A 13,889-nucleotide genomic window follows, 5' to 3' on the forward strand; every position below is an offset into this window, starting at 1 on the left:
AAGTGGTGGTGTGATTGTTGAACTATCTAAGATGTATCATTTTGGTCAATTTGGTTTATTGATAATGATTGATTTTACATGTTTTTATGCATATATTTTTGTGAATAAATCAATTCTTTCATAGCTTTTATCTTGTTTTGTCCCCAAGTTCAGTTTGTTTCCATGTTTTCTTGTGTTTTATTTAATGTGTGCTTGTTTACCTCAATCTTTATTTTGAGTGTGTAAAATAAGTCAATAGGAAGCAATTCTGGTGGAGAAAAACAAGTTGGAACTCAAGGAAACATGATTGGAAACAAATACCCACTCTAGGGGCATTAGAATCGCACCCAGCATTGCAAACATGCATAAAAAACTCACCTGTAGAGTTATATATGTTCCACCCCTATACGAAAAAAAAAATCACCATTGGGTGCTAGGCTGACTCGTTGGGGGAGTTGACCGCTCGTTGGATGAAAATGACAGCCTAAACCTGTAGTATTTGAGTCGTTGAGCGAAAATATGGCTCACCCAATAAGTTACAAGCTATGAAGCATCACTTTTAGGCCTCGATGGGTGAGAATGAAGCCGTTGGGGGGAGTATGTTCAATAACAAGTTGCTAAGGTACAAAGTTCATTTCTGATGTCCATTTTGAACCAGAAATTCAACAAAACTTGTTGAGTGTTGGCCAATTGATTGAAAGAGGCTTCAAAGTAACTTTTGAAGACAATTATTGTTTGATTAGAGACGCAGCTAGTCAAGAAATTTTCAAAATCAAAATGAAAGGGAAAATTTTTGCTCTAAATCCATTTGAGGAGGAGTAAGTTGTCTTTCCTCTCAAGGAGAACATCATAGAAGTTTAGCACAAGAGGCTTAGGCGTTATCATCACCAAGGGCTACTAAAAATGCAGTCTAAGAAAATTCTAGCTGATATTCTAGAACTTGATGATCAAATACCAACATGCAAGACTTGTTTATTTGGAAAGAAAAATAGGAAGCCATTTCCAAACTCAGCAAGAGGATCTACTTGTAGATTGTAGTTAGTCCACATAGATATATCTGGACCTCAAAGAACTCCTTCATTAGCAGGTAATCAATATTATATAGCCTTTATTGATGACTTTACAAGAATGTGTTGGAGTTTTTTTCTTAAAGTTCAAGTTAGAAGTAGTTGGAGATTTTTTGAAGTTCAAAAAATTAGTAGAAAATCAAAGTGGTAAGCGAATTCAGATTCTAAGATCTGATAATGGCAAGGAATACACATAAGAAAACTTTAATAGTTTTTGTGAGGAAGCTAATATTGAGCATAAGTTAACCACACCCTATACTCCACAACAAAATGGAGTAAGTAAAAGAAGAAACAAATACATCTTAGAAATGACTAGATGCATGTTGAATGAAAAAAATCTACCCAAAATATTCTGGGGAGAAGTAGCTCATACAATTGTTTTCTTGCAAAATAGACTCTTTACAAAAACAGTCAAGGATCAAACACCATATAAGGTTTGGTATGGTTATAAACCATCTCTATATTTTCTCGAAATATTTTGATGTTTGTTTTTCACTCATGTTCCATAGAGTAAGCTTGATAAAAGAACATCACCCAACATTTTTATAGGCTATAAAACTGTCATCAAAGCCTATAAAATTATTCAGCCACAAACAGGAAGCATTGTTGTTAGCAGGGATGTCTACCTTCTAGAAGATGAAGAGTGAAACTGGGATAAAAGAAAAAAGGAGTATCAAACTGTGGTAGACCTACAATTTAAGTCTCTCACTTCAAGATTAGAAGAAGAAAAAGAGGATTGGCAAAATGAATTGGTAGATGATGCTCTTGTGAGAGGTACAAGATCACTCTCTGATTTTTATGAGAGGTGTAATATTGTTGTTTTTGAACCTACAAATTTTGCAGCAGCAATAAAAGATCAAAATTGGCTGACTACAATGAAGGAGGAAATGTCTATGATTGAAAAAAAAAATAGAACATGGGAGTTGGTTGATCGACCTCAAGATAAGAAAGTGATTGTAGTTAAATGGGTGTACAGAGCCAAGTTAAACACTTATGGTTCTATCAACAAATATAAGGCAAGACTTGTTGTGAAAGGTTATGCTCAAATCTTTGGTGTAGATTGTTGCTCATTTAGACACCATAAGGATTTTGCTTGTTGTAGCTTCTCAAATGAATTGGAAAGTGTATCAACTTGATGTAAAATCAGCACTTTTAAATGGTGTTTTACATGAAGAAATTTACTTTGAACAGCCTGAAGGTTTTGTGAAAAAGGAAGAAAAAGACAAGGTGTATCTTCTTAAGAATGCTCTTTATGAGTTGAAACAAGCTACACGAGCTTAGTATAGCAGAATAAATGATCATTTGTTGAGCATTGGTTTTAGAAAAAGCTTGTTTGAAGCCACACTTTATGTTAAACATCAGATCAACAATGTTTTGATGGGTTCACTTTATGTTGATGATCTTTTAGTGGTTGGAAATAATGCAGAGATGGTTAAGGAATTCAAACAAGAAATGATGAAGGTTTTTAAGATGACAGATCTTGGGTTAATGACTTTCTTTCTTGGAATGGAAATTAAGAAAGATGAGTATGAAGTCTTTATCTGTCAGAAGAAATATGCAAAAGAGATTTTGAAAAATTTTAGGTTTGAAGGATGCAAGGAAGCAAACACTCCTATGAATTAAAAGGAAAAGCTAAAGTAAGGAAGATAGAGCTGAAAGAGTTGATAAGGGATACTTTAGAAGTTTGATTGGTTGCTTAATGTATCTTATTGTAACACGTCCTGATATTTTAAATGCAGTAAGTATTTTGTCCAGATTTATGCATTGCGTAAGCCAATTACATCTCAAAGCTACCAAGAGAATAATTCGATATGTCAAAGGCATAAGTGATTTTGGTGTTAAGTTCATATGGAGCAAAGAATTTAAGTTGACGGAATTTTGGTGTTAAGTTCACTTGGAGCAAATAATTTAAGTTGACGGGTTTCTCTGATAGTGATTGCGGAGGTTCTATCGATGATATGAAAAGTACTTTAGGCTACTATTTTACTTTTGGATCAAGTGTTTTCTCTTGGAACTCAAAGAAGCAAGAAATTGTGGCTCAATCCACTGCATAAGCGAAATTTATCGCAACAACTACTGTTAATCAAGCTTTATGGTTAAAAACGATTTTAATGGATCTAAGTCTGGAGTAGAAAGAAAGTACCAAGATTTTTGTTGACAACCAAGTTACTAGCGCTATTTTCCGTAATCCTGTATTTCATGGGAAAACTAAGTATTTCAACATCAAGTTGTTTTTCTTAAGAGAAATGTAGAAAAATAAATTTGTGATTTTTATTTATTTATTGCAAGTCTGAAAATCAACTTGCAGATTTATTTACGAAACCACTTTCAATCAGAGCTTCTAAGAAAAAAAATTGGTGTTTGCAGTTCCTAAAGCAAGGAAGGCATTCAGAGACCCTCCTGGCACAACCTTAAACACTCTAAGATCCTTTTTCAAACCTGCTCCTTTTCGAGTCAAGAGAGAGATGGATAAATAGACACATCTCATTGCACTGATCGGGGGCGTTTGTAGTGACTGAGGGGGTCAAAGACCAAGAAGTGAGTTATTTAACAGCCAAGCATTTTATTCTTCTTATGGCTAGATCCAATCTCCTAGTCCCTATGGAAAGGAAAAAGAATTTCAAGTTCTTCCTTTCGGGAAGGATTAGGAAAATCCTATTGATTGCAATTTTCTCTAGACCCCCGGAAAAAGCATGAAAAAAAGGCTCGAATGGTACGATCCTGCCGTCACCCCATAATGAAAGGGGCGATCTCGTAGTTCTTGGTCTGTGAAGATACGTTGTTAGGTGCTCCGTTTTTTTCCATTGAGGCCAAACCTAAACATGTGCTCGAGAGATAACTGTCCATATACTGATAAGGGATGTATGAATTCTCGAGAAGAGAGGAGTCGTAGTGGTCCCCCCGGATCGCCCGGATCCTACGAGTGAAGAGAAAGGTAGATCTACATTGGATCTCACCTGAATCGCCCCATCTATCCTCCTGAGGATAAGTTTGGTTTCAAACCCCGATTCAAACAGGAGAAGTACGCCATGCTAATGTGCCTTGGATGATCACATCTCAGAGTTAGGCGCCGATAAGCACATTAAACTATCCATGTGGCTGAGAGCCCTCACAGTCCAAACACAACGACGCAATTATCAGGGGCACGCGCTACCACTAAACTAATAGCCCGTTGTATGGGCCTCCCACCGGGGCCCGCTATGCCAAAAGGAGTGCTAGAAAAATGTTTTAGGACTGAAACATGTCCACCTTTTAATTCTGTTTTATTTTATTTTTTTAATTGTCATTATTTCTCTAGTTTTAAGGAATCAGTTAGGTTTGTTCTCTCTGATTCATGCATTTTATTTAATGACTTATTTCTTGGGACACATTCTTAGTGGATGGTTATATTTTTAAGCTTTATAAATTGTAATGTTTTCTAATTTAATAATACAAGTTTTCATTGTCTCCCACAATATTTTTTTCCCATTGGTTTCTGTTCATTCTTGTTCCCTATTAAAGGAATTCTGCCTTCTTGTAAATTTACAACGTATTCCAGTATTCAATGGAATACGACTTAAGATTAACTTTATCTTTTCTACTATTTTATTACTATCTTAATAATTATGAAATTGCTATAGTTTAATAGTATTAATTTGATCGTGTCCATTCCAAGATTATCAAATGGCTTAAGGCAAATGCTATTCTTGTATGAAGGTGAAAATTGTCATTGTGATTGACACTAGCATAAATGAATCCAGTAGGGAATAATGTTATTTTCCTACCAGTAACTAATAACAAATATATGTAAAAGATTTAATATTTTGTTTCAGTAAATATATGAAAGAAAGGAAGCAATACGAGTCATAGGAAAAGAATTTTCTTACCAAGAACTTTGGTGAGCAATTTGTATAAAGAGATTATAGCTTTTTTCAGCAATAACAAAACAGCTGAAGATTTATAACAGGAGGGAAGACACTGGAATACTAAACAAAAAACTCAGCATCTGCTGGTGTTTCTAATAGCTGTAAAAGGAGTTTATGAAGGGAAATTTTGCATGACTCGTTGATAAATGGACGGTGGTGCTGAAGAAGAAGAGAGTGAGGCATTTGCATCTAGTGAGGGGATGCAGGAGCCATATATAGCATCATCCTTCTGTTCCTGCTTAGGCCTCAGAAATACTGCATCAATGTCCTTCACTTGCTGTCCAGAAAGGAAAGATTGGATAGGATTTATTGGTTTGGCACAGTTAAAGTTAAGTCCAGCAATTGAAAATTTTCCAGATGAGGGAAGATTCAATGGTAGTGGCATTGGAAAATCAGGGAACATTGAGGAAATGGATCCAGATTGAGGTGCAGCACAACGATCAGGGTTCAGTCCATAGGAGCTATAAGGCATGGTGTTATTCAAGGAAGGATACTTCATTTGGCAAAGGGAAGAAGGAGGAAACTTCATGTCACTACCGAAACTTCCAATCAAACTAGGCCTGAGAAAATCATTGCTGAATTCAGGTTTTCTATCAAAATGATGTGCAAGAGTTTGATGAGTCTCATGCTTAATGCCAGCACTCCCTGGTAAAGCAAGACCCACTTGCCCATTGACACCATTGGGGTGTAAACCACCATCACTTGAGTTTATCTGATTGTTGGTTCTTGCAGTGGGCACTTCATGATTGTGTTTTCCCTCATAAGTAGTAAGAACATATTTTAGATTGTGTGAAGCCCTTTCCACATGTTTCCTTACCATACACCCAGCACTTGTGCATTTGTAGTAGCTCCTGAAATGGAAGAGATCCATGAGAAAATGTTGAATACATATCAGCCTATAAGCTCAAGTGAAAAATGCATGAATGCTGTTTCGTAACAGCTTGATGTAAATGCAAGCATAGCCCTATTGAGAAAAAGCTTGATGTGAATGAAAAACATAGAGAAAGAATCAAGCCAGTCTGCAGAATAGACCACTGATCTTCTTAAAACACAAAACTCGTTCAAATATACAGCTAGGAAGCCAGAACATAATGACAACTTCATAAATATCCATACACAGTATCAAACAAGCACACTTTCAACTTAAGAACGAAAATTGTCCACCCTATTCAAAAAGAGCAGTGGACAAAAAACAGAAAATATCAGTATTCAACCATAAGAAATAAGAATCTACAATAATTTGATCAATATGCATTTTCAAATAGTTGAAAAGTTGAAACTTCTTCTGAGATCACAATAGCCCAACAAAGAGAAAAACAAAAACCTTATATTACAAATGAAATCAGCTACATGAATAACTGGATGTCATTGGAAACATGACATCATTGAGCACAATGCCCCAAAACTAAATATAATACTTCCTTAAAGATAGAAACGCTACATCAGATGTATGTTTCAATCAATTGTGGACAAGTATAAACAGGTTAGCAAGTGAAGAAAGAAGGACGACCATTACCTAGGATTTGGATTTCCTTTGACAACCTTCTGTCCATACTTACGCCAGCGGTAACCATCATCAAGTATGTCCACATCACTCTCAATTTGGACTACCACTCTTGGCTCACGAACAGACCTAGGGGGCAAATTTGATTCAGCTGCATAGTTCTCTTTCTTTCTGCAATGACAAATTAATGTAGAGAGATTTTAGTTCTTTCCACTTGAGATGGGGCCATAAGGACACTACCAGATGGAATATAATACCTTCTTTTAGGTTCCGATTCATCATTCTCAGCTTCATCTTCAACAATTGCTTGAGTGGCTCCATCTTCTTCCATATCATGACTAGCAAGTGAAGAAGAAAGCTCTGGAGTCTCCTCCGATTCAAACACGGATAGAGATTTAGCTTTGTTGGTTGATATAGGATCTGAAATCTCAGTCACACCAGAAGTTGGTGATGTCCTTTCCTGACCATCAGCCTTCCAATCTAAACTGTTTTTTGAATCTTTTATTCCTGACTGAATATTTCTCCACATGAACCCACCATCAACTTTAGCCAATGCACCTTCTTCAGCCATGTCTGAAACCTCATCTGTAGAAAGTGCAGATCCTCTATGACTAGAGTGTGGTTTTACATGGTTATGATTACCCTTGTAGATGATTTCTGTAATTTGACCATCATGGGATCGTTCCACCTTTTTCTTGACCAGACAATTAGGTTGTGTACATTTATAATAGCTTCTGGGATACTCACTACCTTTTACCTGTTTTTGTCCATACTTTCTCCAATTGTAACCATCCTCTGAGGTCCTTACCACTCCTGTTGCATGAGATGCTTCTTTCAGTTCTCCTTCTGAAGCAGGTTGTCCTACAATATCCTCACTGTTGATACCGTTTTTCGGCACAGCACTTTCATCGCTTACTTCTTCAGAACCAGAGATTGGCTTCTCAACATTATTGCCATTAACAATCTTATCATTTACCATTTTCATATCATTGTATGAATTTACTTCACTATTTTTCACAGAATGCCCTTTTGAAAAATCTGCTGGGAATGAAAAATCTAATGGTGACTGAACTTGAGGAGGTAGTTGGCTTTCTCTATTCCCTCCCTTTACCGAGTGGAAATTACTAGAAACCTATTGAGTTCAAGGTTATCAACCAAATTCACTAGTATTGTCAGAAAATACAAACTAAATAGATTCATTTAAGATAATATCTGAGAAAGAAATATAGGTCATGGGATTTTTCAACAAATACTACACAAAAAGCTTGGCTTGATATTTGTTTAAAAGATTCACACTATCAATCAAAGCAAATGTTTCAAGCTTATTGTGAGTCATCGTGCTTAATTGACACAGATTTCTACTCCCATTCTCTGCATCAAATACATCCAACTGAATGGTTTTCAATATTCAGATCATGCAAAAAAATGGCGGAATAGATTGCAGAATAATGCATTTGCAACATCAAGCTTCAACAATTTAATAAAATTTATTTTCACCGTGACAGAAACCGGATTTGTTAATAATTAAAAAACAAAGGTACCTGATTCAGAGCAGAATAGGGAAGAAGATTTGACATCACGAAGAAACTCCCCGTGGTGGGAGATGATGGTGTTGCCTAGAACACCAATTAAAAAAAATCAAAGCAAATTTCAAAACAAGGAAATGACAAAAAAACAAACCCAAAAACAAATCCAGATGCAGCAAACCGTTCTCCAATCAAGATTGAAATATTACCCAGACAAAATCTATGATCTTTAATGCAAATTCTTATTTTGTAGATCATTGGGTAGAAACTGGAATTTTGATTGAAAAACACACCCAAAGTACCTATAAAAAACGCATATAAGTTTTGTTTTGTGTGATTTGTGTATATTACATATAAATACATATATATCCAAACCTGAGAATTTGGAAGCATAATAGGAGAGTCCAGCAATGCAGTGGGACTGATTCCAGGAGGAATGGTGAGATGAGTAGCAGGAGAAGGAGAAGGGTTTGTTGTAGTGTCACTACAAAACAGTGCTGTATTGATTTTTGCAGCATTTGAATTGAACCCTCTTCTCTCAGCCAGGCTTCTTTTTGCATCTTTTGATTCTGTTTCTTCATTACAATGGTTGTTGTGATCATCATTTTCTCCCATTTTGAAAGAAAAAAAAAATCAGAATTTATATAGGAAATGGAGATTATGATGACGAAGGTGAGGTTCAGCTAATGAAAGTGAAGATTTGAAGTTGTTTCTGTAGTGAAATCTTTGCTTCCACCTACAACACACAACCCAAACATGATACATTTCTTCCACACTGATCTCTGTGCACGTATATATACAAAATATTAGTTTTTGTCTTTTTGTGCAACAAACAAAAATTAAATAATGAATAAATAAACAAAACAAATAAATAAAACTTAGCCAATAGTGTCAATTTAGTAAACAAGGTTCATACACTTCGTATTAATCATTGCACTCGATTAATTTAAAGTTTTGCGCTTTCGCACCATGGCATTTAAGGTTTTGGGATAAGATTAACAACTATAATTAATATTTTAGGTTCTAAAAAACATCACGTATCTTTTCAATTCATTTTTTTTATGCATAAATTCTTTATATTTATACAAGGATTAATAAATTAAATTAATATCATAGTTTATACCAAAAAAATTATAATTTAATTTCCTGATATATCCCTTGCAATTAGTACAAGGAATTATATTCTTTCATGCGTATTGTTTTTTTATTTTCTAACTTCACGAAATAAATTAAGAAAATATTTATTTGAATTTTAAAATGGAATCTTTTTTTATGTTAAAAAAGATTGAACGGGAAAATGTAATTTCTCAACAAAAAAAAAATTATCATAAAGTTTTGTTAAAAGAGAGGGGAGAAGTACATAGTTAGATATATAAATCAATGTTAATTATGGATACTTATTTAATAGTATATTTTAGTTGGTATAAACGAAAAATTATAACGAAGTTAGATTAATAAATTAATTAATGAAGGTTAGGGCTATTTAAGTAAAAGTTGTTGTAACGCGCTTAGAAGGTTATGTAACATAATACAAAAATTGCAATCACTAGTTTCGGAAAAAATGACATGCGAAAATTCCGAATTAACACAACCACACACGTGTTGTTACCTCGGAAAAGCACTTTTTGCTTTGCGAAATTTACTTTCTGTTTTCTAAATCTACATGCAGAAATTTTCGGATCATAATTCTTAGATTAGATCTCAATCTGCTATTTATTGTTTTCCATGTTCTAACAAATTTCATTTTCTGTTATAATGAATCGTGTCTTTTTTTTTATTTGCCTTTAATGTCTCAAACTGGTTACAAAGTCACACATTCTTATCACACTTTTTTATTTTTATTTTATTTCTTGCAATAAATTCACAATTTCAAATATTACTCTACAAACCTTTATTTCTTTTTAAATAATAATATTAAAAAAAGAGAAATGTGCGTTCAATATTTAAAAAAAAATATTGCTCATGATAATCTTATTTAACTTAAATAAAAATGTTTCTCTTAAAAAAACAATTAAAAATTGCGAGTAACAGTTCATTTCCCATAAATTTTTACCCATCTACATATCCATGTATTACCTGTATAACAAAATTTGACTTGACCAATATTAATGACATATTAATTATTTTATTATTTTAGAATTAATTATTTAATGACACATTTTTAAATATTTAAATATTTTCCTTCTTAATTAAATAGAAATTTAATTACCTCCAATTTATTATTTATTAAATAATTTATTCAATGCATGAATGTTCTTATAATTTAAAAAAGACTAACTATTTCATGATAACTTTTCATTTTCATAAATATTATTTTTTATACTTTTTCTATTTACATATATTTCATTTACCTTTTTCTTAAATTAAAATTTTTCTCACTTCATTTGTCTATCTCTTTATTTAGTTTATACACATCACAAATGTCTTTTGCAACCATTATTAATTACATGAATATTTAAATTTATATATAGGATTAAATATTTAAAATTATCTCATGAAAACTTATAAAATGTTTTAAATATTGATTAAATTTCAAAGTTCCCATAAAATAATACTGTTAATTATATATATATATATATATGGGGTTTGCTAACGCGCGTACGTCTGTTTTTCAGTTGATACATTTTAGCAATGTGTACCGAATTTTAGTAGACAAAAATACCCTTATATATCATGGATTCTAAGTTTTAAGGTTAAGGGTATTTTAATAATTTTCATTCTCAAAACTCAAAATTAGATAAGACAAAAATTATAAGATCAAAACTCATTATAAAATCATTTTTTTGTAAGATTGTTTAACGGTTTCTGATTTTTTCAATTGGGGCTACAGTAGGTGTTTCTGATTTATATATATGTCTACTATTGTCTTAAATATTGTTTTATATTTATATCCACGTATTTATTTATAAGTATGTGATCGTTATAATTACAAAAAAAAAAGAGACTATAATGAAAAGAAGAAAAAAAAACAAATGACTTTCTTAAGATCGTATTAATTTCATATATTATATAATCTATCTTCAAAAGTTAAAGTTAAAGAAAAATATAAGAATTTAAAATAACGAAAAGATAGTAAATTGGAAATATAATGAGATCTATCTGACGGTTAAAATAAAAAGAAAACTAAAAATTGGAAATATCAAATAAATAACAACATATCCTCTTTTATGGTCAAATTTAATGAATAATCAATTTAACACTTAATACAGTAAAATTAATCTTATATTTCGTGAAGTTTTATAAACAATAGGTTTTAATTTACATTGTTTTTTAAAATCTCACTATACAACCTCATTTGTAAATTCCAATCTAATTAAATGTTATTTAGACTTCAGTTTCAAAATATTTTAATTTTAATTTCTGTTTTATTATTAATTATTACGAACTATTCTTCGTATTTATTGTTATGAAATATTTCTTTGACAAAAAAAGTTTATTTTAATGAAAAGTTTTCATTCTTATAACTCAGGATATTATTTAAAACTCTTAAATTTTATTATGTGAGAATTATAATGGGGAGTTTAATAAAATATGATCCTAACCTAACCTCTCATTAAAATAATAGAAAATGATTTTTTTTATTATTAATTACTAAAAATATATATTTGTTATGTGTATGTACGTTATTTTCTATAATGATAAAATATAATAAAATTATTATTATTATTATAAAATTAAGTATAAATAATTTTCATAATTTTATTGAAAATAGTTTTTTATTTATTTTATAAGTAATTTTATAATTAAAAAATTATTAAATAAAAAAATGTCAAATAAAAAAATTGATAAAATAATTATTTAATTTAAAAAACTTTTATTTAAAAGGTAAATATAGAAAATAAATATAAACACTGAAATGAAAAATCACTCTTATATATACGTATAGATGTATGATATATTATATAATATATGAAATTAACACGATCTATTTTCTATTATAACTTATTATATTTAAATAGTATAAATATTATAATTAAAGTATCAATAAAATATTACGGTTAAACTAAAAGAAAATACAAAATATTCATACAGTTATCTAACATAACTATATGTATATTTTATATTTATAATTAAAATAATAATAAAAATATACATAAAGTTTTTCTCAAAAGATACCTAGTTATGTATATTTTATATTTATAATTAAAATAATAATAAAAATATACATAAAGTTTTTCTCAAAAGATACCTATACAAAAGATCTATTCTAACAAAAAAAATACACATTTGTTGCACCTTCTCCAACTTATTCTACTGAAACATCGTCACTTTCAGTTCACACTTACCATGATCATTCTAACAAGAACTAAACATAAACAACAGCTAAACAAAAAAAAACACATAAAGAATAAGCTAATATAAACATAATCATACATAGAATCTTAAAGTTTCATCATACATCACATTTCATATTAAATTAACCAAACATCCTAATCATGTCTCATGGACCTAGATTTGACCATACGGATATAGTATGAATACCGAGCTATGGTGGGTTATGCACTTGTAGTGACCTTTACTGTTCTGTAAAGCCATTGTCAATGGGTTTCACCTTACCACACACATAAGGTTAGTCTATTCTATGTCTTAGACCATACTGGAACACCTTAGACAAGAACATCTTGCTACTCTTACCACATTTATCACTCATCTCTATTTGAGAATTGTTGGGTTCGCGTGAAACAGAGAAACCAGAAAACCCAGAGAAGAAAGAACAACAGAGAGAAAAGACAGAGAAGAAAAAATGATCTGTGAATAATACTTTGAAATTGAATTAATTCCCAAAACGTAAAGACAGACTACAATATATAGTCAATCCAAGTGACTAAAACAAACATAACAGAAAGACCGAGCAGTCATCAGCAGTAGAGGCCGAACATAGGCCGAGTACAACAAAGACCGAATAGTGCAGCCAAAGTCAAAATCGAAAGTACATGACCGAACGGTCATAAAGAGACCGAGCGGTCTTAACCAAATACGAGTAATAGAAGAGTCTAACCTACAAATCTCCACCTAGACTCGACTATTACAAGAAAGAAAAAAACCGAACGATACACAATTACAGACCGAACGGTATAGAACCAATCCTGGACAAAAACTTCAGAAACTTCTCTTTAGCGAGCGGCTTAGTCAGCATATCTGCAGGATTGTCTTCAGATGCAATTTTGCAGATTTGGACATCACCGGATTCCATAATGCTCTTGACAAAATGCAGCTTGACATCAATATGCTTTGTTCTAGAATGGTAAATATGATGGTTGGCCAACTGTATGGCGCTCTGATTGTCACAATGAACCCAGACAGTCTTTTTATCAATACCCAATTCCCGAATCAAGCCTTTTAACCACAGTGCCTCCTTTACCACTTCAGCAAGCGCACAGTATTCAACTTCAGTGGTTGAAAGAGCAGCAACTGATTGCAATGTAGACTTCCAGCTTACAACAGTTTCGAACAGTGTAAACACATATCCCGAACGAAATTTCCTTGTGTCATACACCCGGCAAAATCTGAATCAACAAAACCTTCAATATAACCTCCACCTTGAAAGTTATTTTGGAAGAGTAATACATTATCAAGAGACCTCCTTATGTATCTAAGCATCCACTTCAACGCTTCCCAGTGGATTTGTCCAGGATCAACCATAAATCGACTGAGAACACTTACCCCATGCGCCAGGTCAGATCTTGTGCAAACCATGCCATACATGATGCTCCTAATCCCATTTGAAAACGGAACAGATTCCATCTTCCTCCTTTCATCCTTGGTCTTCGAGCATTGCTCTTTGGTGAGTTTCAAGTGTTGACCGATCAGTGTACCAGCAGGTTTGGATTCAGTCATCTGATACCTTGAAATCACCTTCTGCAAATAAATCTTTTGAGATAAAAACAAGTTTCCCCCCAGTTTATCT

At 32.3% G+C, this 13,889-nt stretch overlaps 1 protein-coding gene across 1 annotated transcript; it reads right to left on the reverse strand.

Moving 5' to 3' along the window:
• Nucleotides 1-4,837: 4,837 nt before the first annotated feature.
• LOC124826474 (WRKY transcription factor SUSIBA2-like) lies at nucleotides 4,838-8,731 on the reverse strand. The gene is made up of 5 exons (XM_047299301.2): nucleotides 8,357-8,731; nucleotides 7,997-8,071; nucleotides 6,713-7,587; nucleotides 6,468-6,626; nucleotides 4,838-5,802 (listed from the first exon to the last, which is right to left on the reverse strand). The coding sequence occupies exons 1-5, from the start codon at nucleotides 8,594-8,596 to the stop codon at nucleotides 5,064-5,066; spliced, it is 2,088 nt and encodes a 695-aa protein (XP_047155257.1). The 5' UTR covers nucleotides 8,597-8,731; the 3' UTR covers nucleotides 4,838-5,063.
• Between the last annotated feature and the right edge of the window lie 5,158 nt (nucleotides 8,732-13,889).

Source organism: Vigna umbellata, chromosome 4 (genome assembly GCF_029865625.1).
Source record: "Vigna umbellata cultivar VRB3 chromosome 4, Vumbellata_1.0, whole genome shotgun sequence".
Taxonomy (NCBI): domain Eukaryota; kingdom Viridiplantae; phylum Streptophyta; class Magnoliopsida; order Fabales; family Fabaceae; genus Vigna; species Vigna umbellata.